The following is a 24,863-nucleotide window of genomic DNA, read 5'->3' on the forward strand; positions in this document are numbered from 1 at the left end:
ATTATAATATATATTATAATATTATTATATATATATTATATATAATATATATAATATATACATATATATATATATATATATATATATATATATATATATTTATATATATATATATATATTTATATATGTATATATATATATATATATATATATATATATATATATATATATATATATATATATATATATATATATATATATATATATATATTATGTAGTCTATATTTCTTTGAGTTTGTTTTTTAATCTGTTTGACTTGTTTCTGAGTCATGTTCTGTCAACTTGTTTCTGTGAAACACGGTGACCAACTTTCATTAAAATAAAGTAATTGTCCCAGGATCTGTAATAAAATTATGCATGTCAGTTATGTGATTCTGAAGCAGTAATCCCATATATATATATATATATATATATATATTATGTAGTCTATATTTCTTTGAGTTTGTTTTTTAATCTGTTTGACTTGTTTCTGAGTCATGTTTTACAATGACAGACTTTTTGCGTTCCTAGTAGCCTGACAGTATGAGGTTTCACAAGTTCCTTGTGCCCTTTCTTCTTTGCCTCCAGTCAAGACGCTAAATTTGAAATTTTATTTCATTCAAAATTGTTATTTCATGAATTTTGTTTCTTGAATTGTCTTGAACTTTAGCTTCTTGAATTTTGAAAAAATTAAAGTGTATTTCAGGCCAATTATTTTTTTCAGATTTCAGGGAAGATAAGAAATATAAGAAGAATAAATTATATAAAAAGAAAATTCAAAGAATCGACAAAACTCTTGGAGGAGATTAATTAATCTCACACACCATAACAAAGTGTTAACACCATAACAAATACCATAACAAACAAAATGAGAACATGAAGAAGGACGAAATCGACTAATAAGAGAAAAAAAACAACCTAACTATCCCAATAATTAAAGACCAAATGTTTCGGCTTGAAGAACGAAAGGATTTACCAACAGGGGGCGGGGGGGGGGGGAATTGACTTGAACCAGCTTATGAAAAAAGGTGAAAAAAAACATAACAAATAGGAGCTATAGAAAATAACCTGAGCATTGAAACAAAAACTCAGACCTATCAATTGGTATCAATTCAAGAAAATTTATGATGGGGGGGGGGGCAAATTTACTGTTCAACATCCAGAGCAAGGGTTGAAAATTTGTCGCTTTTTCAATCTTCCTGTGAAAATACCAAGCCAGTGTCATGAGCAGCACTTTTCAGTTAAGGAGGCCCACATTAAAACAACTGCACCAACGCAGTTTATATTAGCTGTCATGCTCATAGACTCAACCTTGTGCTGAGTGATTCAATTCAGAACTTAAGATGAATGACATCTTTCTTCTCCACTCTTCAAGACCTGTACTGTTCTATCACAAATAGCAATAGATGGTACAAACTGTTTGTTAATGCTCAGAAAGCCACTAGCATAACTGTTCTTCAGCTGGAGAAATCATCTACTACAAGATGGACATACTGATATAGATTGTTGAGCAGAGTACTGAATAGATACAACTTTATTTTAGCTGTTTTGCCAATTACCAGAGCATCAAGTGATGAAGAATTGGCAGCTCAGGCCAATGGACTCGCAACCAGACTTCAGACATTTGAAATTATATTTATACTCCATCCAGTGGAATTTTTTTTTTGCACCATGAACTCTATTTGAGCAGCTGCAGGTGGTAGACTTAGTTTTCTCTAGAGCTACTGGTCTTATTGCAGGTATATGAAATAAGATTATAACCATACCAAAGGTTTTTATGAAATTTTCATTAAGTAAAAGAATTTTCTTGAAAGTGTGGCCTCACTAAAGACCTTTTGTAAAATTTTCAGAATTCTGATTATTCATGTAAAAGACCAAAGCATGCATAGCAAATAGCTTCCTGCTTATGTAATTTTGTAACCATGCCAACTTCGGGAAAAAAGCAAATAAAAATACTTGCAGAAGGGGTCATTTTTATATGAAAAACAGATTGTGCTCCATGTTTGAAAGCTGCTTCATGAATGCTCTTCCGCTGCTGGAGTAAATCTCTGCATTAGATGTTGACTTGCTGTGCTTAATCAACACTAGCCAACTAACTAGCATGGCAGCACATTATAAATAAGCTTACATTGACACAACTCTGTTGGCACTGCCAATGCATCTTGTGAGAAGCTATGTAGGCTCTTTAGCCAATAAGCCAAAAAATTTATTTGAACTTTACAATTGTCTGAAGGCAATGTCAGTAACATATTCTGAAGTTTTTAAAATTACGTAAATCTTCATTACTATATCTATCACAATGGCTAGTAATGGGAGATTCTTTTCTACACTAGGCCTGATTAGACTCTATTCAACATCAACAGTGGGTGATGAAAGGCCCAGTGATCTTGATGCTGATATTTAGTGAAAAGGCTGTAATGAAATTGTTATATTTTGATGGTATGGTTGATATTTCTGGAAAAATGAGACCTTGTCAATTCCAAGGGTTGCAATAAAAGTATAGATTACTTTCTGACTGAAATTCTCTCTGTATTCACTAAACACTTTTAAATTGCTTCTAACTAATATTAGTTGGTTTGGAAGAGGCCTGTGCTAACCACTGTGAAGAAATATTGCTTTTCAACAACTGTGAGCCAGCCACTTTAGGAGGCCCACAGAAGTTGCTGAGCCACCATAGCTCAAAATGAAATGACACTGTTGCTAGACAGGGGGCCAACCCCCCCCCCCATTGACATCATTAACACCAGTGCTGACCACTTTTCCATTTTTTAAGCCTTATATACATAGGCATACATTATGGTTAGCAGCTTATACCCATGACCCTTGCACAATCGTTATCTCTATATCACATTTATGGTTTTGCTCCTTTAGTTGACATTTCTGGAACTTTATAGTCTAATTTGAATTTTCATGCTTCTAAAATTATTCTAAAGTAGTTGTCACATTCCAAGCTTGAAAGTTTAGCTGCAAATTCACTGGAAGAACAAACAGGTAAATTTTCCAAGATAAATTAGAATTCAGATAATGGGATAATTACCACTGTCAATCATATCGATAAACTGGATGCATAGGTGACCTTATGAAAAGCCACAATTCTTAAATAATTCAGGTATCTAGTAGAGATAAACACAACTTAAACCTAAACCACAAAAAGATGATGAGGGATGATAAAAAAAAAAAAAATGCCAACATTGTATAATCTCAAAAAGCAAAGGAAAAGAAAGAAATTATCAGGTGCTTAAGAAAGCACCACCATTTGGAAATCTTACCATATCTGCTTTCCATGTTGCAAATATAATTAATACAAATATTTTTTTTTTGTGACAGAATAAGTTCCACACTACCAAGCAACAGGATAAATAGATCCATCCCATTTGTTGCTTACATTCTGTGATAACGAAATCACTAATCATATCTTATTCAGGTTTAGCTCCCAATAAAAGATTCGTGTTTTAATATAATAGGAAGTTTAATAGAAATTTGTGAATTGCTACCAATTAAATTATAGAAACTATTTATACAAATAAGTTTTATAACAAGTTTCTGTCTAAAATAATTCTCACTCCTGAGAGACAGCTTGTTTTATAGAGATATAGATATACAGAAATACAGAAAATGTCATTATCAAGATTTAATGCCCTTTGGGATAACATGGTTGATACATACCCAGGCCAAGTGCTCTGCTCTTCTCTTACTACTCCTTCAGTGGTGCCAATCCACAAAAACAGTAGGGGCGGGAATGGATCTTTCAAAATCTAGGCACAGGTTAATTTTTTTTTATTTTTTCAAACAAACACCAAAAAAGGTATTTCCACTGAAAATACCATTAAGTGTTTTTTGATACTTGGGGGGGGGGGGGCGAAATCTCGGGAAGATAGACATCATCTTTAAATTAGCACCATTGTTCTTATTCTGAAGCCTTAATGAGATCGAACAATTTGGCCCAGATAATATCCCAAACATCATTCCTTGCACTGAGTTAGACAGATCTTTCTCATCCCTGTCTAACTGTGCCTCAGGTTTAAATCATTTACCAAGACATGCCCCCCCCCCCTGTGTTGTCATTGTCCTCAAGACAGACAGCAGTTTAGTGTGTATAGGCTTGTACAGACCTAAGAGTCATATTTTTTTTTTATATTATGCTTATATTTTGCATTGATGGGAGTGGTTGCCTATCAATGATGATGCTGACTTGACTATTATTTTATGCTTTTCTATTACTGCTGTCCAAGATACTAAAATTCCAGTTCATAGAACAGTACATAATGTTCAAAGTTGGATACAAAAGCCACTATTCACTCTCTGGGGGTGTCCTCCATTGGCAAAGTATGGAAAGGCTTTGATAAGCATGTAGAGATCAATTTTTGGTACCCTTGGCTTGCAAATCACAAGGAAGTAAGTTTGGTCACTTCTCACCTGGACAGGAAACAAGAGGCATTAACCTTTAAAACTATTAAAATTTAATGATGTACAAATTGATTTATGACCAGGATATCATCCTAAAACTTTTTCAGATAGAAAATTCTTCAATTACAAGAGGGTAGCCCCAAAGCTCTACTGGGAATGCACTAATACCAGCCTGCAAAACTGTTTTTTTCCAAACATGGGTTCACCTATTGCAGCATTATGAACTAACCCGCTTGTTTATGCTTATATTGCTTGTGCTTATACATTGCTTGCTTGTGCTTATATTTATAACATTGCTTGCTTGTGCTTATATTTTGTATTTGTTCTAGGTGCTTGGGTTTATAATAAACTATAAATAGTCAAATGCTACATGGTGTCAGAAGTGGGGATTGTCAGAATCCACTTTCCACGCGATCCTCCTACTATACAACCTTCAGCACTATCTACGGCCGATACAGATGGAAGAGATACCCATTCGGCCTAGTGTCTGCGCAAGACGAGTTCCAGAGAAAAATGGAAGAGGCGTTTGAAGGATTGGAAGGTATCAGAATACTTGTAGATGATATTCTGGTATATGGAAAGAACCGCGAGGAGCACGACCAGAGACTATCTGCCGTTCTTAGAAGAGCCAGAAAAAAGGAATCCGCTTCAACAGTGAAAAATGCGAATTTTCCAAAGACAAAGTCAAGTACTTTGGACATATCATTAGCAGAGACGGGATAAAACCAGACCCAGAAAAGATTAGGGCTATACAAGACATGCCAAGCCCACAGTCTAAAGAAGAGCTACAGACACTATTAGGAATGCTCAACTTCCTATCAAAATACATACCCGACCTATCCTCGAAAAATAAGCCACTGAGAGATCTTACTAAAGCCACCGATTTCAGATGGGAAACCGATCACGAAGCAAGTATGAAAGAGATCAAGAGCTGCATTTCAGAAAATCTAGCTTTCTTCGACCATAAATGCAAAGTGGTCGAACTCAAGGTTGACGCTTCAAAGCATGGACTTGGAGCTGAGCTCTCCTCAAATGGGAAGATCATAGGATTTGCATCTAGGGCCCTTAGCATGACTGAACAGAACTATTCTCAACTAGAGAAGGAACTGTATGCGATCGTGTTTGGGTGCAAACACTTCCATCACTACATCTATGGAAGAAAAACCATCGTGACAACAGATCATCGCCCATTAGAGACCATCTTATCATGACCACTCCATACAGCACCAGCACGACTACAGCGAATGATGATTCAGATCCAGCCATACGACATCGAAGTACACTATAGCCCGGGGTCAGATATCCCAGTCCCAGATGCACTCTCTCAACTACACCTGCCAGACTTTGATACCAAAATGCAGAATGACATCGAAGTTTTTGTGCATACAGTGATAAAATCCTTGCCAGTGAGCGACTTCAAACTAGACGAAATACGCCGCGAGACAGAAAAAGACACTCAACTCAAGGCAGTCAAAGAACTCATACTCAAAGGATGGCCCAGTACACGCCAGTCATGCCAAACAGATGCCGTTCGATTCTGGAATATCAAAGACGAACTAGCAATCCACGATGGGTTAGTTTTGAAAGGTCAACGAACCATCGTACCCCATCCTCTCAGAACCAACATAATTCATCAGCTACACTCAGCACACCTTGGGATCAACAAAACCAAACAGCGTGCCCGGATGATTGTGTACTGGCCAGGGATGAACGCTGACATTGAGTCCTTCGTCCAAAAATGTGAAACATGTGCTAAATTTGCAGCAAATAATCAAAAGGAACCATTGATTAGCAACCAGCCCCCCTCACTCCCATGGCAACACATTGGCATTGACCTTTTCGACTGGAACAAGACCTGCTATCTCATCACTGCCGACTATTATAGCAGATACTTTGAAATAGACAAATTGTCAAGTCAGACATCAACCGCAATCATCGACAAACTGAAAGCCAACTTCGCACGTTTTGGAATCCCTCAGCTGATAACTTCAGACAACGGCTCACAACTTTTCTCACAAGAGCTCCGAGATTTTGCGCAAGAGTGGGAATTAGTCTGAAAACCTCCAGCCCCATCTATCCGAGATCAAACGGTCTGGTGGAGAAATCAGTACAAACCTGCAAACGGATACTAACCAAAGCGAAAGAAAGTGGAAACGACCCACATATTGCACTTCTAGAATATAGAAACAGCCCAGTTGACGGCCATGCCTCACCTGCTCAACTCCTCATGAGCCGCCAGCTACGGTCAGTCCTACCATCAACATACAACCAGCTAAAACCAAGAGTCACCCCCCTTCAGACCTTCCTACAACACAGATCGAAGGAACAGGAAAGACAGAAACGCTATCACAATAAGACTGCAAAACCGCTACGTGAACCTCAACTGGAAGACCAAGTTTTTATCCAGAAGAAAACAAACAGCCCCTGGACCAAAGCGAAAATCATATCATGCCATGAGAACCCCAGATCATACGTAGTGGAGACAGAAGACGGTTCCAGGCTGCAACGAAATAGAGTCCATATCTCCCGCCATTCCTTTCCCGTAGCCAAGGAAGAGGTCAGAATCCAGCCCACCACACAGGACGAAAGCAATGACATATCCCAGCCCATCTTAACCGAATCACCCCAGCCAATCCGCACAGACATCGAAACCTTGCCAAGAAATGTACCGTTACCAAGAGAAGAAGATGAACCTTCTGACCCACCCCTTGTCGCACCAACCATTGTTCCTACGCCTGAAAATGCCGCTCCCGACTGCCCAGCCACAGGGACTAAATCCCCTACCACTACATCAAAGGTGATGCCGCACACCCGCAGCGGCAGAGTGGTTAGGCCACCTAAAAGGCCGGATTTGTAGGCAGACTGCCTTTCATGAAAAGAAGGGAGATGCAGCATTATGAACTAACCCGCTTGTTTATGCTTATATTGCTTGTGCTTATACATTGCTTGCTTGTGCTTATATTTATAACATTGCTTGCTTGTGCTTATATTTTGTATTTGTTCTAGGTGCTTGGGTTTATAATAAACTATAAATAGTCAAATGCTACACCTATGGATCACCCTTAGCCAGAAAATAGTCATGTCCCAAAGTGTTGAAGCTCAAGTTAGCTGTTGACAGAGAATGGTGCAGCAAGGCATGGCCTTCAGCTTGGGATGCACCCAACAAGCTGAGTCCCTAGTAACAAACATCTACTGGATTTGTCCTTATTGCTCCCCAGTATAATATAAAGAAATTCAAGGTAATTAATACAGAAGGAAGAAATAGTGTAGATAAATGCAGGAACGAAATTCAATCTTGCCTATAACCAACAATGTATTTAGTAGATGAATTTTCCAGAAATAATAGTAATGTGAAGGAGAAAACATAAAGACCAAAGTGAAGATCCAAGCATTTGCTATAAAATAGCATTTACAAAAGCTGTTGGAAACAAATATACCAGATTGTCACTAATTATTGTGGATAAAAATTCTTGTTGGAGTTGCATCCTCAATTGGCATTGTCTGCATTGCCTGCATACTTCTCAATAACATATACTATATACCAACAAGCCCTATCCCTTTACGACTGTGGGGGGTCATGTCATCCCTAGAGGCATATCTATTGGATATTTCAACTATAATGAATAAAATGGCTCTTGAAATTAGAATCAAATGATTTTGGGGAAGAAGAGGCATGGAGGGGGGAGGGAGGGTAATTGTTCTTCAATCATTTTGGTCACTTAAAAAGGGCACTAGAACTTCAAATTTCCATTTGAATTAGACCTCTATGACCATTGATTCAATACAATCACCCTTGGGGGAAACAACATTCTTCTATGATCTTTCTTCTAACAAAAGTAACAAATTCCATGGTTTTGCAGATGGGAGCTTGAAACAACTACAGAAGGCTTCTCTGGTATACTAAATCTGATAATGAAATTTTGATTAAGATTCCTTGTCTTTCTTGGGCTGTTTTCCCCCTTTTATCAAAATCAGGCAAATGTTCTCAGGCTTGTAGCTTTTGACTAGTATCATTAAACTTAATAAATTTCATTTATTTCGAATAAGTATGAAAACCAATTCTTTTGATGCATCTATTGTTATAATAATCCAATTTTTTAGAGTTTTGGTTACAACTGGGCTGAGTTGCTCCTTACTTACAGTTTGTCACTACAAACTGTTGAATGGGGCATCAAAACAACACTTTTTGAGGTAAAAATGTCCTGTCATAAATTCATATAGGCCTATGATGATAATTTAGTTTTACTGTTCCATAAAGACCTTACATTCATAAAAACTAATTCTTTTTTAAGCTCATTTTTATCTGATACAAGGAAGAGAACAATTGACACAACAAAACATTAAAAATAAGTTATATATGTAGTTTTTGTTGAAGATCAAATGACAATCTACCCTTGGCATGAGTGGGGAGGGTAGAGGGGCAACAATGTTATCCTTCTTTGTGATAGTTCATGTTTGTTTTGAGCATGTCTTCACTCTTCACAGGGATTTCAGTTTGTTTTAGCTCTCATTCCTTCAATATATTAACTTATATTTGACATTGTATAAAAGCTTATCTTATGCTCATTATAAAGGTTGAATTTGTATTATTCTTTCCATGGAACATTTTTTTTTTTAAACTTCAGATACTACAGGCAAATGATGGAAGTTCTAACCTTACTCTTTTATGCTACACTAATGCTATTACAATTGCTAACTAGCAATGCAATTCAAAACACTGGTAAATCTAATTTTTGTACAGGTGCTGAGGTCTAATTAATACAATTTGACAAAACATTACTTTTCTTACATTCAGAAAACGTACATAAGAATGAAAAACCCTTTTGAGCAGATGAAGCTTCTAAGCAATCAATGGCATGGATCCTGATAGAAACTATCTTATGACCTTGCATCAGAAGTAGGTCAAGTTTGACTTATACCAGCGTCAACATAATATTTTCAAGTCAGTAAAGAGTGATGTTTCTCCCATGTATTTTTCTCCTCAAAGTCATCATCTAAATTGGATGGTCATATATAGTTGAGAAGAGGCTCCTTTGATCACAAATCATGAGTTTTAGTCAAATGACTTTTGGAAGGTTAGGGAGATTGCAATACTAGCCTAATTTGTCTATTTATTAATAACAAAATACGGTTAGCTTTATCAAGCTTGTCACACTAAACATTATAAAAAAAAATATATGATAATGCTGACAACATAATACACACATACAAATCTATGAAAAATAACACACTATGAAAACATACTGGTCACAAAACAACTAATACAAAAAAAAAGAAAAAAAAGGCTTTATTGTTCATTGTGATTTCTGCTGGTCTTATGTTTCATTTATTTATTTTTAGTAATGTCTGTTTTGATTTGCAGGATTGCAATCTAATATAAACTAATTTTGGTTTGTTTTAAGTCAAAATTTTTTCTTTAATTTTTAAAGAAAATCTCAGTATTAAATACAAACTTAATGCAAGATAGGGTTACTGTCTTCAGATATTTCAAAGACTTTTGGTGATATTCAGTATGGAAGCCTACAAAAGAAGCTTTAACCATATAGAATACAAAAAGCTAAGTTTTTTAAATAATTGTTCTATTAGGGTTTCATGCTCTGACCATCTGGTGAAGATTGAGGGTTCCAAAAAAAGCATCTACTAACCATTACTACTAACAATTCCCTGCAGCACCAAGGTGTCTGAGGCCAAAACAACTGTGAACACTCCTCCTCTGTCTCAATCTACTTAAAGCACCCCTTTTCACATCCTCCCAGAGAAGTTTGAATCTCCCTTAATGGCATCCTTCCACCCCATTAAGAAACAACCTGCTTTTTGGTTCTTTTTCCTTGAGCATACCAATGCCATGAGTGACATGGCACCTCCTACTCAATTTGTTAAGCAATCTACCCTATCAAGTGTATGTACTCAATTCTTTTCCTCAAGAATTGTCAACAGTTGGAATAATCTTTCTGAAGATACAGTTACTGTAGAATCTGTTGACATTTTCAAACAAAGGCTGAAGAAACTGAAACCCGCCATTCTTGTCTACAGATGTAAAAGGGGTGATATTATTATGATACATAATTTCAACTTGACCAATCTGCCAGAACTAGGGGGTATAGTCAGAAACTATATCAAAAGAGAGCTGCCACTAGACTATGCAATAACTTCTTCACTAACAGAATAGTGAGTTTGTGGAATTTGCTCACCAAAGACATGGTCAGGTCCCCAGTACTGCTGCCTTTAAAAGAGCTGATGATTAAGAATGGTCATCAAAGCCATGGTGAACTGAGTGGGATGCTGTTTAGATGTCCAATCATCATCATCACTAACCAGTGATTCTACAGGATTTAATCCTTATTTTGCTGGACAATGCAATTTAAGGTATTTTAAGGTACAATGATTGATCCTTGAGGGAGTATAAACTTGACTGGGAGGCTACCATTTATCCACCAGCACCAGGTCACTAAACTACATTTAAAACAAAACTCTGGAGCTTCAAAAGGAATAAATCCTTAGGTGACATGCTGCCTACCCATAAACTCTTGAATGACACATCTAGTCTCCCCAACCTGAATAAGTCCTACCAATCCCATACAAGAGGCCATTCAAAGAAACTTTCTAAATGCCACATGAACACAAGAATGTGTCAAAACTTCTTCTCCAAAAGAATTGTCATCAACTGGAATTCCCTCTCCAAGTCTACAGTGTCAGCAACTTCACCTGTAACTTTCAAGAAGTCACTGAATAATGAGTGGTCATGCAGGAGCTGGAAATACTGCTGGCATGATCTAGATCAGTAACATGCATCAGCTGTCATCACTCATGGAGCAACACAGATCCATTGGACCATCATTAATCTGAAGTGCAAATTAAGGTAATTACTCCAAGCTACATTCAGGGTAATTAGTGGTTTCCTATCCTTCATGTCAATCTCCTGGAGAATCAGAAATAAATGTCTCAGAAGGTCTAGTCACTAGATTCTAATGTCACCCCTGCTATGGATGAAGCCATCAAGAGAATTGATAAATTTTTGTCTCTTTGGAATCCATTTTTCAGCTAATGTTTCTTAGAATGCCTATCTCAGTTAAATCCAATCTTCCTCTAGTGGTAACTTTGGAGTAATTCATTGCTTTAAAAGCCATCACCTATTCAGCTTAGCAATCCCTCTTTTTAAGTCCTGGATAAGACTATTGTCAAATCCAACTGTCCAGTTTATTCTGGGGCCTCTGAAATTCATCTGGCACTATTATAGAGGTTCTAGAAGGATCAAAGGACCACCAAAGACAAAGGGCTACCTTTAAAGGTAAGGTTTGATCAATCACTATATTCTATAAATGTATCTGATCACTTCCTTCTATGGAGCTTTCTCTCCTTGTGACACTATTTCTTCCTGTTCACATGATTAAAAGGTCTGCAGGTTCTGGAAGGGAATCTGCTCACCTCTTCATTTCCCCATAAATACTTGAACTGATTATTAGACATCCCTAACTATATTTCAAAAATATCTGCAAGCTATAAAAATATACTGGCAATAAATGATGCCAGTAGTAAGGGCATTTCTTTAGGATCTTTCTCATCAAGCTATAAATTGTACCTTCCAAATCATGTGAATGGAAGCAATCAATCAGAGCATAAAATGATATAGGAATTTGCAGATGATGGCAGCAATTTCTCAGCCCCTTAGAATCCTCATCCATTATGTTGCATTCAAAGAAAATACTTAATACCCCAATTAAAAGATCTGCATTAAGCAAAATAACTTCAGCTTTAAGCTTGAAATAGAGCATAATAAAATCCTTGGACTTGAAAGAAGGATGCACAAAACCATGATAGACAATTTTGTGACTGAAGTAAGCCCAAGACAAAGGCATGGGCACAGCTAAGGAGGGAATCCTCCAAAGTCCCAAGGCATCAGCATACAGTGCTGATGCCTTGGTTGGAACTTTAGAGCATCTTTAGTGTCTTAATTTAGCTAATGTATCCACATATGATGCACTGGATGATTTTATTAACACATTCTTTATATCCCCCTCCAAACTCAAAACCCTAGCTCTGCTCCTGCATGAAGGTATACAACAGTATGTTCTGATTGCTTGAAAAGAGAAAAGCCAAGGAAAGAGGATTTGAAAACTATCTTGGCCTAGGACTGAATATCCAATAAATTGTATACCTAAGAGAGTTGTTTTGTCAATTCTTTCAAGTAAAGATTCAGCAGATATATAAAGCCTAGTAATTAGATTGGCTTAAGGAGTAAAACTTGGTGGGAATTTAGACATGACTGAAGCCAAGAGAATGAAAAAAAAAATGAAAATTGTGAGCCCAGGGGCAGACTTTTTTCATTTATTTTGATCTAAGGGAAGGGTGGAAATGAAATTCAAATGGCTTAAGAAAGCCCAACTTACATTATAGTCATAATCCATTATAGTCATAATCTAAAGTTATGCCAGCTTTGTCTCTCACAGAGACTATCTGTCTTGGCTTTACTCTAATTAATCATGACTCTCAAGTCTTTCTTCACTTCCACCTAATCTTGGACAGATATTTCAACTAAAATGCATCTTCTATAAATATGAACAACAGGTTCCTAATCTTGGAATGACAAATGTAGAATACCTTTTATTTAATATTTATACTTTACCAACACTCACACCTATATCCTAGCCTATCTAAATATGATTATTCTGCTTTATAACAGCAACTTTAGATTCAACATATCTTAGACACCACAATAGTGCTTCCTAAGTAAAGAGCAATACAGGCACCATGTATTACTACTATGTTTTTCTTTTCTTTTCACCAAGGCACTTTATATAGTTGTAACAGAAACCTTGGAAGGAACTATTTCAATTGGACATTGAAAGTTCTAGTGCCCTTTTTAATAATCAAGAAGTGATTAGAGGGCAGCCAGTCCCCTTCCCATACTTATCAATTCATTAAACATATCCAATCACAATTTGAGATAGCCACTATGTTCAGCATAGTTGAAAGGTTTAGTAACAATGTATCTTGGAATTTCAATCCTTCTCCCCAGAGCCCTCAAGGTATTTGTTGTTGAGAAAGGTGGGCATGTTTGACCTTTAGTGTCCAAAAAGATGAAAGGTATTCAGATGAGCCTTTCAGAGAACATTGATCTAGTATGGACCTTAATTTTACTCTGTAGTGTGAATTAAGCTAACATTTAACTAAATCAAAACATACTCTGGCATACAGGTTGTCAAAAAAGCATAACTGAGGAATGACTGAGTTTACTAATTTGGAACTTATAGAAAATGATAAGAGGATAATCAATAGACCAGTGAATCTGAGGGTATTGAAGAGAAAATTTGAGGGAAAGTTGAAATAAATCAACTAAATCTATAGTCTAACATGAAGGTGAAAAGTATTACTGTGGGCCTATTGCTATTAGGCTACTGTAGCTGGGAACAGCCTAGTTCAGAAAAGAAATCTTAAAGCAAGATAAGCAATAAAAATAGGCTATATAATTTTCTTAAAGCTGAGACATTTTTATTTGAAAAATTAAAATCTGGAGAAATCAGTGCCAACAAAACATAAACTTCTATTAATATGAAAGTTTTATAAAGGCTAGTCCTTAAATTAACTTTAGGAGAGCAATGACTATACTTTATTTAAGTTTAGATCAGTTGAAAAATAAGCTTTTCTTAGTTTCATAGCCTACTCAGCTAGACCTACTGATAATGTCAAAATTGCCAAGGCCTATGTAAATCACCAATGCAGGGTTTAAATATGTTAGCTTTCTACCAAATTCATTGTATGTTGGTGCTTGATTATAAAAACTACAGTGTTACCAAGAATAAATTATTTAAGTTTTTATCCAAGATGTCTTACAAGGGAAGATTTGCCTTTAGAGCTCTAGCCTAGACTGACCTAAAATTTCACATACATATTGAACGAAAATAAATGTATTCCAAGATATTTTTTATGGCTTACTTGAGTGAAATAAGGTTATTAAGGTGTTAAGAGCTACAAGAACAAATTCAAATTTGGCAAAATACCAAAAGACACATCTGCCAGGTGTTTACAAAATTCTGAGTTAGTGTTAGAAAAATAAAATACTTTGTGGACTTTCTCTGCCAAGCTTCTCAGCCCAAATAGACCAAGGTTGTCCATATAGGCTAGAAGGACTCTCATGAGGAGCGGCCATATTCTCTATTTCTCTGAATTTAGCATATTTTCTTGGGTCGAATTCTGGACGAAAACGGTCAAAATCTAAGCTATGCAGATTTTGAAAAATTCCAAACTTCGGCTTAGTAGTATCTGCATAGCTTCGAATCCAGAAACAAATATGAATGAAGGTAAATGTGGAAAAAATAGTCTGCTACATCTTATCTAAAATGGTTTTGAACTACCTGTTTGAACTATCATCATTCTATTTTTTATTGATTACTCTGAAGTTTATACATGTTTTTTTACGTCAATAGTTTCTTTCAACTTTTTTTGCAGCTGTTTGACAAACTAGCCTACCTCAGTTTGACATAGGCTAGACACATTTGCTGAAGAAAATCTTCTAACTGGGTTCGGTTATGAAAATGAAACTCCCAGGGATGGATCCACCGACTAAATTATGTCCTATGAAAGTATTCTGAAGTACCTCCCTCCACTCATTCTCCCTTGAGACAAGAAAAATATATTGTCTGCATCACAGCTTTGCTCAATCCAATTTACAAGGTTTCAAAGATCTGCAAAATACATGGTAAAATTTAATTCAGCTAATTTTTGCTATCTTGGAAAAGGGGTAAGGTTAAGAAAAGGAAATTTTCAAGGATAGGTCAACAGACTAAAGTTTGTCCTGAGAAAGAAGTTTGAAGTACCTACTCCACTCCTCCCTCTAGAGAACAGTGACCACTGATGGCCTCTAAAAATGTTTGTGTTGTGAAAATGTAACCTTGTAAAAAAGATCTGGTAAAATTCTAGTTTATTGACTTTTGGCTATCTCAGAAAGGGGTTAGGTTAAGAAAATGAAACTTTCAGGGATGGGTCTACAGGCAAAAGTATGTCCCCGGAAGGTATTTTGGAGTACCTGTCTTAACTCCCTCTCCCTCTAGAGGGTTCTGACCTTTTAAAATATGTGTTTTATAAAATATAAGTCTTCTGCTTGAATGAAGTGCAACAAATTGTTTTCAGGTTCACAAGTTTGCTCAATCCCAATTTATAAGGTTTTAAAGATATACAAATACATTCCCTAAATTTGGAAAAAAAACATTGATATGGTTCAGATTTCTAATCAAATAACAGGAATTGCATTTTTAGAACTGAAGGTAGAGAAAAAGCAACTGGTAACTGAAAATTTAGGTAAAATGTTGTTTTGTCACAATTTGAAAAGAGGGAGAAGGAGTTGAGGTATATACTTTAAAATACCTTCCCAGGATATACTTTAGCCTGTAGACCTGTCCCCAAAAGTTTTGTTTTCCTAAACTAACCCCTTTCCAAGATAGCAAGAAGTCATTAAACTAGGATTTTACCAAAGATCTTCCTCTTAAATGAAGTACAAGAAAACTTGATTTTCTGGACCTTTCCCCCAGAGAATATCAATTATCAAGGAAGATGTTGTAATCACTTCCATGTTTCTGGTCATCTCCATCCTACAAAGTTAACCCCCCTCCCTTCCCCTTTAGTGAACAGGCTATCCTCTCCTTTTCTCTGTGCCATCAACTAGATGAAAGCAAAGCCTTTGAAACAAAACAATCAATCAGTTTCTATGGTGATAGTCCACAGGAAGGCAGAAAAGCTAATGGAGAGGGAGATTTCATAGTTTACAAGGGTGCAATCATTAAAAAAGAACTTGCCAGTTAGAGCAATCCTCCAAACTGCTCCTATGGCCTGCTAATTTTGATGCTTCCTTCTATCTCTGTTAATTGTTAAATGTTTATGGACTTGAATTCAGTTGAGACCAAATTTTGTCTCAACTATCTAGTACTGTTTATAATAATGTTTCCCTGACAAATGCTGACATTTCTCTTGTTTCTTCTGCAATGACTTGCTCACCTGCTGTTTCTTCTTTGTTGTTTCATATGCTATGTCCAACAATTTTACCAGTCCTTTGGTTCCTTCTTAGTCTAGTCCTACATCCTCTTGGACTCCTACCTCACAAGGAGTGAGGCTCCTTAGCTCCAATGTTGAATAGCCTCCTTAATAAGCTTTCTAAACTTTCCTTTCATATAATATCAGAAGAAAGGGATGTTGCAGCAATTACAAAAGTTCCACCAAAAAACACCTTGTCAGTCTTATCTCCTGACGAAATCAAAATCAATGGTTATCTACTCTTTTCTGATCTGAATTCCCCACTTAGCCACAGAGGAGTGTGCTTATATATAAGAGATGGACTAAAGGTTAGTCTCATTCATTTTAATTCTCTGATTACTAATGGAATCTAGTCTGTGTGAATAAAAATACACAATCAAACAATGTCAGTTGTAGTGGGTGTTGTTTATAGAAGTGCTCCCTGTGTTTTGGACTCTGAATCTAATTTGGCTTCCATGTTATCTCATTTGATGCAATTTTGCCACCTATGATCTTGTCCTTTTGGGGGACTTTAACCTTGCTGGAATCCAATAGACTGATGGATCTGGTTTTTGTATTAGAGATTCTCCTTTTTTGTCTGCCCTCTATGATAGTTCCCTCTGTCAAATAATATAACAGATAAGTTGTTTCAGGCATTGTCAAGTTTCCAACATTCTTGATCTGGTTATTCTCAGTAACTCTGACCTTCTTAGAATGCATTCTAAGAAGAATATCATTCTCCAAAATGTTTTAGCCATACCTGTTGGTAAAAGTGACCATGTAGTAATTATCTTGGAGTTATGTCTGCCTACCAGACAACCTTTTTCTAAGCAGCAAAAATATGGAAACTACAGGCTTTGAAAAACTTGCCAATGTCAACTGGAAAAAGCTTATTACTGATGATATTGATGGGAGTTGGTCAAATGTAAGAATGCTGCATATTGAAAAGTCTTGCACCAGAATTTTCAGGCAAAACAAGGACAAAAATTTCCTTTTTAACTTTCAAAGTAAGTAAGCTAATCAACAGAAAACATTGAGCATAGAAATGCTATAGAAACAAGAGCTAAGAGCTCAAATGGCACTTGTGACAAGGTTGAAAGAGCCAAGAGCTTATATGGTATGAGCTCTAGCTAAATTCTAAGAATCAACAGATTGCTTTAAAAGGATTTATCAGAGGCTTAATGCTGGTCAGGATTTAAAATAATAGCTCTGAGTCACAAAGTCCTTCTAAATATCAAAATTCATTAAGATCCAATCACCCACTTGTAAGTTAAAAATACCTCAATTTTTCTAATTTTTCATCTTCCTTCAGCCCCCCAGATGGTTGAATCAGGGAAAACGACTTTATCAAGTCAATTTGTGCAGCTCCCTGTTATCCCTACCAATTCTCATTGTCCTAGCACATCCAGAAGCACCAAACTTGCCAAAGCACTGAACCCCACCATCTAACTCCACCAAAGAGAGCAGATCCAGTCCAGTTACATCAATCACATATCTACAACATTTATAAGTGTTTTCCAAGATTTCCGGTTTTCACCTCCAACTCCCCCCAATGTCAAAAGATCTGGTCAGTATTTGGAATAAGAGCTTTGAGACATGATTTCCTTCTAAATATCAAATTTCATTAAGATCTGGTCACCCATTCTTAATTTAAAAATACCTCAATTTTTCTGATTTTTCCAAATTAACAACCCCCAGCTCCCTCAAAGAGAACGGATCTGTACCAATTATGTCAATCTTGTATCTATAACTTGTGCGTATTCTTCCCATCAAGTTTCATCCTGATCTCTCCACTCTAAGGGTTTTCCAAGATTTCCGGTTTCCAAGATTTCTGTTTCCTCCCTCCAACCCTCTATGTCCCCAGATCCGGATTCGAATTGAAAATAGAGCATCTTAGACATAAGATTCTTCAATATATCAAGTTTCATTAAGATCCAATCACTCAATAAGAGATCCAATAACTCAACAAGTTTCATTAAGATCCAATCATGTTTTCAAAGAGTTCAGGTTTCCCCCTCCAACTCCCTTCAATGTCACTGGATTATGGTCAAGATTTAAAATGACAGTTTTAAAGCACAAGATCCTTCTAGATATTTCATTAATTCAAGTTTCATTAAGATCTGATAACCCGTTTATAAGTTACAAATGCCTCATCACCCCCCCCCCCCAACTCCATCAAAGAGAGAAGATCTGGTCCGGTTATGTCAGTCACATATCTTGGACTTGTGCTTATTCTTTTTACCAAGTTTCATCCTGATCTCTCTGTTTTAAGTGTTTTCCAAGATTTCTGCCCCCCCCCCCCCAGTGACACTGGATCCAGTCGGGATTTAAAATAAGAGATCTGAGTTTTGAGGTCTTTCTAAATATGAAATTTAATTCAGATATGATCACTCTTTTGTAAGTCAAAAATACCTCATTTTTTTGAATTAAACTCCCCCCCCCCAACTCCCCCAAAGAGAGCAAATCCGTTCCGGCTATGTCAATCCTGTATCTAGGACTTGTGCTTATTTTTCCCACCAAATTTCATCCCAATCCCTCCATTCTAAGCGTTTTCCAAGATTTTAGGTTCCACCCCCCAACTTCCCCTTCACCAGATCTGGTCGGGATTGGACAAACAATTCAGCGCTTTGGACATAAAATTGTATTTATGTCTGTCTATCCTGTAAGTGTTGATACACTATTCATATGATCACCAAGAACCTTTTAGATTTTTTTTTAGTACACTCTGGTGCAGGTTTTAGGCATAAATCCCCTCCCTCTCCCCATGGTAATGTTAGTACTTTTTGTGATGAATGAAATTGGAAATACTTCACTGTTTCTTCTGGTCATGTCATTCATGTTTCTGGATATCTAATTAATAGGGTTGTTAATTATGAATTATGTCTTCTAATACACTTCCAAAAACTATGAAATTTCTTTCACAAACAATTCTTTGAATTTGATGTTCTACAATTTTGTTGATTTGGTATTCAACCTAATTTTTCAAATGCTTTTGAATTTAAAAAGACTATTGTTATTTTACTTGTGTTAAATATTTTCCTGGGAAAGGGGAGTTTCTGTGGGGAAGACAGGGGTGATTTCTGCAGGTGAAGAATGTTGTCCAGGAGAGAATTGTCTGTGGGGAGATCAAATGCTTTTAAGTTTAAACAGTTGATTATTGTTAATACATGGGGGAGGGATTTTCTGCATAGGGGTAGTTTTATGTAAGGGATTTTCCCAGGGTTTTTCCTTTAGGACCAAAGCAATGCACTATGCTTATATACAGTTTTCTCAGCATTATACATGTAGTACAGATAGAGATAGAGACTTGGACACACCTTCCCGGGGTATCAGGCTCTGAACTCTTCTTTCAATATTTTATTCTCCTGACTGTGCTAAGTTTTAAATTGTGATAATCCCATCATCTAGTAAATATTTGTTAAGAGGCCTATCAACATTTAACCATCTGCCCAAGAGCATGTGGAAATATTCCTTTGTATGCATGCTATATCCACCTTTTATTAAAAATTTTCACTCATTAATTAAAACCTTTGACGTTCTGTGGATCTTTCACGGTTTTAGCCTGCTTGTCCCTGGTGCAGGGTAGTCAAGTAAGGGTATGGTATGCCCTTATTAAAGTGCATATTTTTTTTACTTGTATCAATAAAGGAAGCCTCTTTTTCCATTGTAAGAGTTTTAATTTACTAAAAAGACTTTTTTGCATCTATTTTATTTATATTTTTTTCTCCATCTTCTATTTTAATATTTTTTTTTCTTATTCAAATGTTCATAATTATGTTCTAATAGAATGTGTTCAGTGGATAACCTTGAACTTGGGCTACTATTGCATGGCCTGAGTGGTCTGTCTTAGGTTTAAAAAAAATGTTTGCCAGTGATACCATGCTTTTGTTACTAAAGACTACTAAACGTTAGCTACATTTTATTAACTAATTTACTTTCAGCACAGGTAAATGTCTCTCCAGAAGTAACACCTGATTGTTTCTGTCTTATTAGCATAGAGTTATAACAAGGTCTTTATTTTACACCTTCCACTTTGTGGGTTGCTGTGATCTCAAAAGACAGAGAATTCAAGAGAGAACTCCCCCTTGTAGAAGACACCCCCTGCATAAAATTTGCCCCACAGAAAATTCCCCACGTGTGTTAATAAGTCATATATATATATATATATATATATATATATATATATATATATATATATATATATATATATATATATATATATATATATATATATATATATATATATATATATATATATATATATATATATATATATATATACTTGAAAAATTTTCCCAGTGGACAATTCTTCTCCAGAACCTCCCCCGCCCCTTCCGCAGAATAATTTTCTCTGCAGACCCCCAGAAAATTCCCCTACGGAAAATTCTCTCCCGGACAAATTCCCTTACGGAAAAATATTCCCCTACAAAGGAAATCCCCTGGTAATTTCTCCCTAGAAAAATCTTATAATAGCATTCCCATTTTTAAACTTAAGGGTATTTAAAAATAAGGTTGGTATTATTAACTTACCCGTTAGGTGTTATGTGTTAGAGGCTCAAGGGCCTCTAATTTCAGTCAGCACGAAAAGTATTCGGAACGATAAGAGGGCCTTGGGAAGAGACATTTTGTGCCTAAAACCTCCGTAAGAGTGTACTCATTAACGTCTTAAAATTTCTTGACGATTGGATGAACAGTTTAGTAATAAGTACTGGACACACAGATATATAGTTTGATTTCACATATATATATTTAAAGCAACCTTTACATAGATTAATCTGTTTTATTTGCTTGAAATTCTAACAACGCCCATTATTGTATGCCATAGCTCCCAGCACTACCTGAAAAAAAAGGTTAAATGGATGCTCAAATTTTTTCAGTTAGATTTTTCTCAATGAGCTTTTTTCAATTCTCAAGCCATAATATTGTTTTAAATTTAAGTAAAAGACAGCCTAGACATAAAACCGGAGGAGGATATCTTCCTGTCCCTATTTATGAAAAAATCATTATTAATAACAAAATGCCTTAACTTATTAAAAGAAACTAAGTCCATTCATTTTTGGGGAGAAAGTGATAATCTCTGAGTGGGGCATGCTTGAGAAGTAGCTTGCTGAGACCTTAGGTGGTTTGCTTGTTAGGTCTTAAGCTTGAAATAAAAAGACTTTTTAAATTAAAAAATAATTAAAAACCAAAGGCTTTATAATTTTTTGTAAGTGTTAATGTGCCTGTATTCTAGGCAGACTGAGTATCAACTTCCTTTAAAGAAACTTGAGAAAGACTTAGGTTGTGTGTAGGCAGTGTTGTGGAAAAATCACTCATACCATAAAGTAATCAATAAGTAATTGGGAATACATTGCCAGGGAAGTAATTATTATGTAGGCTAGTTGTAAAATTTGTATTTAAAATACAAATTATATACATTTTTCAATACCTTTTTCTCAAAGCGTACCGCTTATAATGAAAACTCTTGCAAAATTCATTATCAAAATTGGGAGTTTGCTTGTAAAAAGAAAATTCTAGATTGTTGTATCTCCAAACTGACTCTGTTTTGCAGTGAAAACTGAACCTCAAATAGAAAAAAGGTATTCTACTGGAGCAGACAATGGTATGGCAATATTGAACTTTTGGGAAAATCTTGCAACGACTTCATAATCTTGTAAGGACTCAATCGAACGGTTTTTATCGTCAATTCAACCTCAATAACTGAAGTTTCATGCTATAGCCAAAAGAAGAATATGGGATCGTCCCAACACCATCACTCTCGAAAGTGAAAAAGTCATCAGAATCTGTCAACGTTTTTTTGGGGCTTGGCATGACAACCAGTCAACTGATCATCAGCTTGGGCTAGCAAAATATGTTTCATTTCGTCACAAATTACATCAATGATTTGGTCACGAATATATCCCGGCATCCGTCCTCCCTTTAAACCAGGGTGGCTTCCACTAGCCAGGGGCGAATCTCCAGCATTTTTATTGGGGAGGGGGGAGAGGGGTTCATATTTGGATAGTCAAGGGTCATGGGTAATTTTGTAATAATTTTGTCTCTGTATTATTGGTGGGGGGATTGCCCCCTGGCCCCCTCAAGTGACGCCCCTGTCACTAGCTATTGCTAGCTCCTTGGAACTAGGTTCACTTAGCTGTATTGTAAAAGCATGTGCAAAACAGTTGTCTAAACCATCCAAAAGTCGCTTACACGAGAGCTTGTGTGTGCTTGATAGAGCATTTTTGTTTCATGTCTATCATTTTATTTCTTAGCGTAATCTACAGGGCCAACTGCGTTCCTAGAGAAAAGTTTTTGTCCCTCTGTAGTATGTCAAGTGCCCTGGCGACAGGCTCATTTACCTTGGTATACTCCTCGAGGAACTTAAGCCCAGTCGTTTTCAACTTTGATAGGTTAAGTTTGGTGTAAATCCGCCCAATCTGGTCCTGGACGTCGACAATCCTTTTCACAGCATCTTGTCGAGAATTCCCCTGAGACAGGCCTTGCACAAGATTTTTGGAAAGCTTTTTTCTCTGCATTGTCAAGAGGCCGCACTTTTTCAATTGTTGAGCCCTCTATGAGATGATCAATTTACCCCCGAGAAAGTTTACTTTGCTTTTACTCAAAGAAATATCTGCTCGAGTTCTTTTTCTAGATTGCTGTTCTGTCATGGCTTCAGAATCCAAACTGTTACAATCTTCAGGTTGATTTGAAGGCTTGACAACCTCTCCTGAAGAGGTTGATTTGAAGAGGCTGAAGAGGTTGATTTGAAGGTTTGACTGTGGCGTCTCTGACTCATTACCATTAAGAGTGTCTGTGAAAACACGCATTTCCTTCCTTTTTCTCCTGGATCTTTATGCTCTTAAAAAAAAAAACATAAGCCAGTTAGTCAAGAACCCGCTAGAAAATGAAACATTTTCAGACACCTGCACCTACCTAACAAAGCAATAAATTGTAGACAAACATTTTCTTTAAACACAATCTTCAGCAAAACGTGTCTGTTTTGTGGAATACGAATCTGCGTTTCATCACTGACCAGCTAAAGAATTAAATAAATAAATAAGAAACAACCTCAACAAGATACGAGCAGTTCAAATTTTAACAACAATTCCTTTTATTTTATTCAAGATATCTAGACAGAAATAAAGCACATGTGAACGGTTGTACGGTTCTTAATTCACTAATCGTCAAATATTTGGATTTTTCTATTACAAAACAAGGCAAAGTAGTCTAGTGGCAGGGAAGTAAATGACCAAAAGCCTCTCCTTCAGACTTACATGCACCATCACATCTGAACTTAAAGATTATGAACCTGGATTTGGGAGAGCTTTTGATACAAGATTTTGCCTACATCTCCTTGCAGTTTATGCATCCACGCTTTAGTCTGAGTCTTCTTGATTGATTCTATTGCTTACTACATCCAAAAGAGCCTCAAATATTATTATTATCTAAATTAAAAGTTATTTTGCTTCTCAAGCCTTGTTTTTAATTTTGAAGAAATAAGCTTAAAATTACTTAATTAGCCAGCAAACTGGGAAGAAGACATTTACAAGTCTACTTGCCATTAGATGTTATGAAATGAACCAGTTTTTGTGCTTATCACCTGTCTCATTTCCACCTGAGTCTCTGTTTTGACCCAATGCTATTATTTGCCTGATAAGAAGTAAAAGCTCGAAGCATAGACTAAGATTTTAATAACTTCTCGAAAACGACTTCTCAACTTATGTTCCACCTAATTTTAGTGCCTTGGACTTTTTATGACACAGATATTATGCTTTTTAGTTTAATTTAGTACACTCAGTCTAGTTAAAACACGTTAAAATGCCATCCTTACTTCAAAAGACTAAATACTACCAATGACGACCAGTGAAAATTTTTTGCCTTTGCTACTGAACTTTTGTTGTTTTTATAATTCTACTCTACAAACATAGCTGGCCTCCAGTACAGTGTTCCTATGGGTCTTCTTCTAAATCTAGATGTTAAAAAGCTGACTGTATACAATGCAGTTTAGAAAAACAGTGAATAATCTTGAAAACTGTGTTTGACATATGACATAGACAAAAGATACGAATATTGGGAAAAATCAGTTTGTGTTTAAATACAGAAAAACAAAATTCAATACGCATCTAATTACTTGATCTAGCTTGTAAATAAACACATATTTAAATACGCTGAAAAGTAATTATATACCTATTTAAATACTTGTAATTAATTACTTCTACAACACTGTGTATAGAGCTTCTTAATGTGGCAGTAATATGATGTTAACACAATAAATTTAGTGGTTATGTTTATATTGGGTACATGAAATTAGCTGTCACACCTTACATCGGGGCCCATTTGTGGTAGATCCGTTAATTTTGACTGAAAGGCAGGAGAGGGAAATACAAGGTAGGTATTTCCTACCTTGTATACCACCTACATACAAGGTATTTCCTACCACCTACATACAAGGTGGTAGGATCTTTGTGGGGGTAGGGGGAGGAGGAGGTCAAAAT

General features: G+C 36.1%; 2 protein-coding genes across 3 annotated transcripts in view; one reads left to right on the forward strand and one right to left on the reverse strand.

Annotated features, from left to right (window-relative positions):
- The window catches only part of LOC136035257 (uncharacterized), a 68,509-nt gene extending 53,926 nt beyond the window's left edge, over positions 1-14,583 (reverse strand). Inside the window, exon 1 of the mRNA XM_065716928.1 lies at positions 14,446-14,583. Within this exon, the coding sequence (XP_065573000.1) occupies positions 14,446-14,533 (88 nt within the window). The 5' untranslated portion in view covers positions 14,534-14,583. The remainder of the gene's footprint in view (positions 1-14,445) is intronic.
- Positions 14,584-14,586: 3 nt separating this feature from the next.
- LOC136035260 (THO complex subunit 7 homolog) overlaps positions 14,587-24,863 on the forward strand; it is a 31,474-nt gene continuing 21,197 nt past the window's right edge. The window contains exon 1 of one of the 2 annotated variants that reach the window (XM_065716931.1): positions 14,587-14,684. In XM_065716931.1, coding sequence (XP_065573003.1) covers positions 14,606-14,684 — 79 coding nt within the window. In that variant the 5' untranslated portion in view covers positions 14,587-14,605. Of the gene's footprint in view, positions 14,685-17,215; positions 17,397-24,863 lie in introns of those variants that run through there. The other variant, XM_065716930.1, reaches the window with a different exon arrangement.

This window comes from Artemia franciscana, chromosome 14 (genome assembly GCF_032884065.1).
Source record: "Artemia franciscana chromosome 14, ASM3288406v1, whole genome shotgun sequence".
Lineage (NCBI taxonomy): Eukaryota > Metazoa > Arthropoda > Branchiopoda > Anostraca > Artemiidae > Artemia > Artemia franciscana.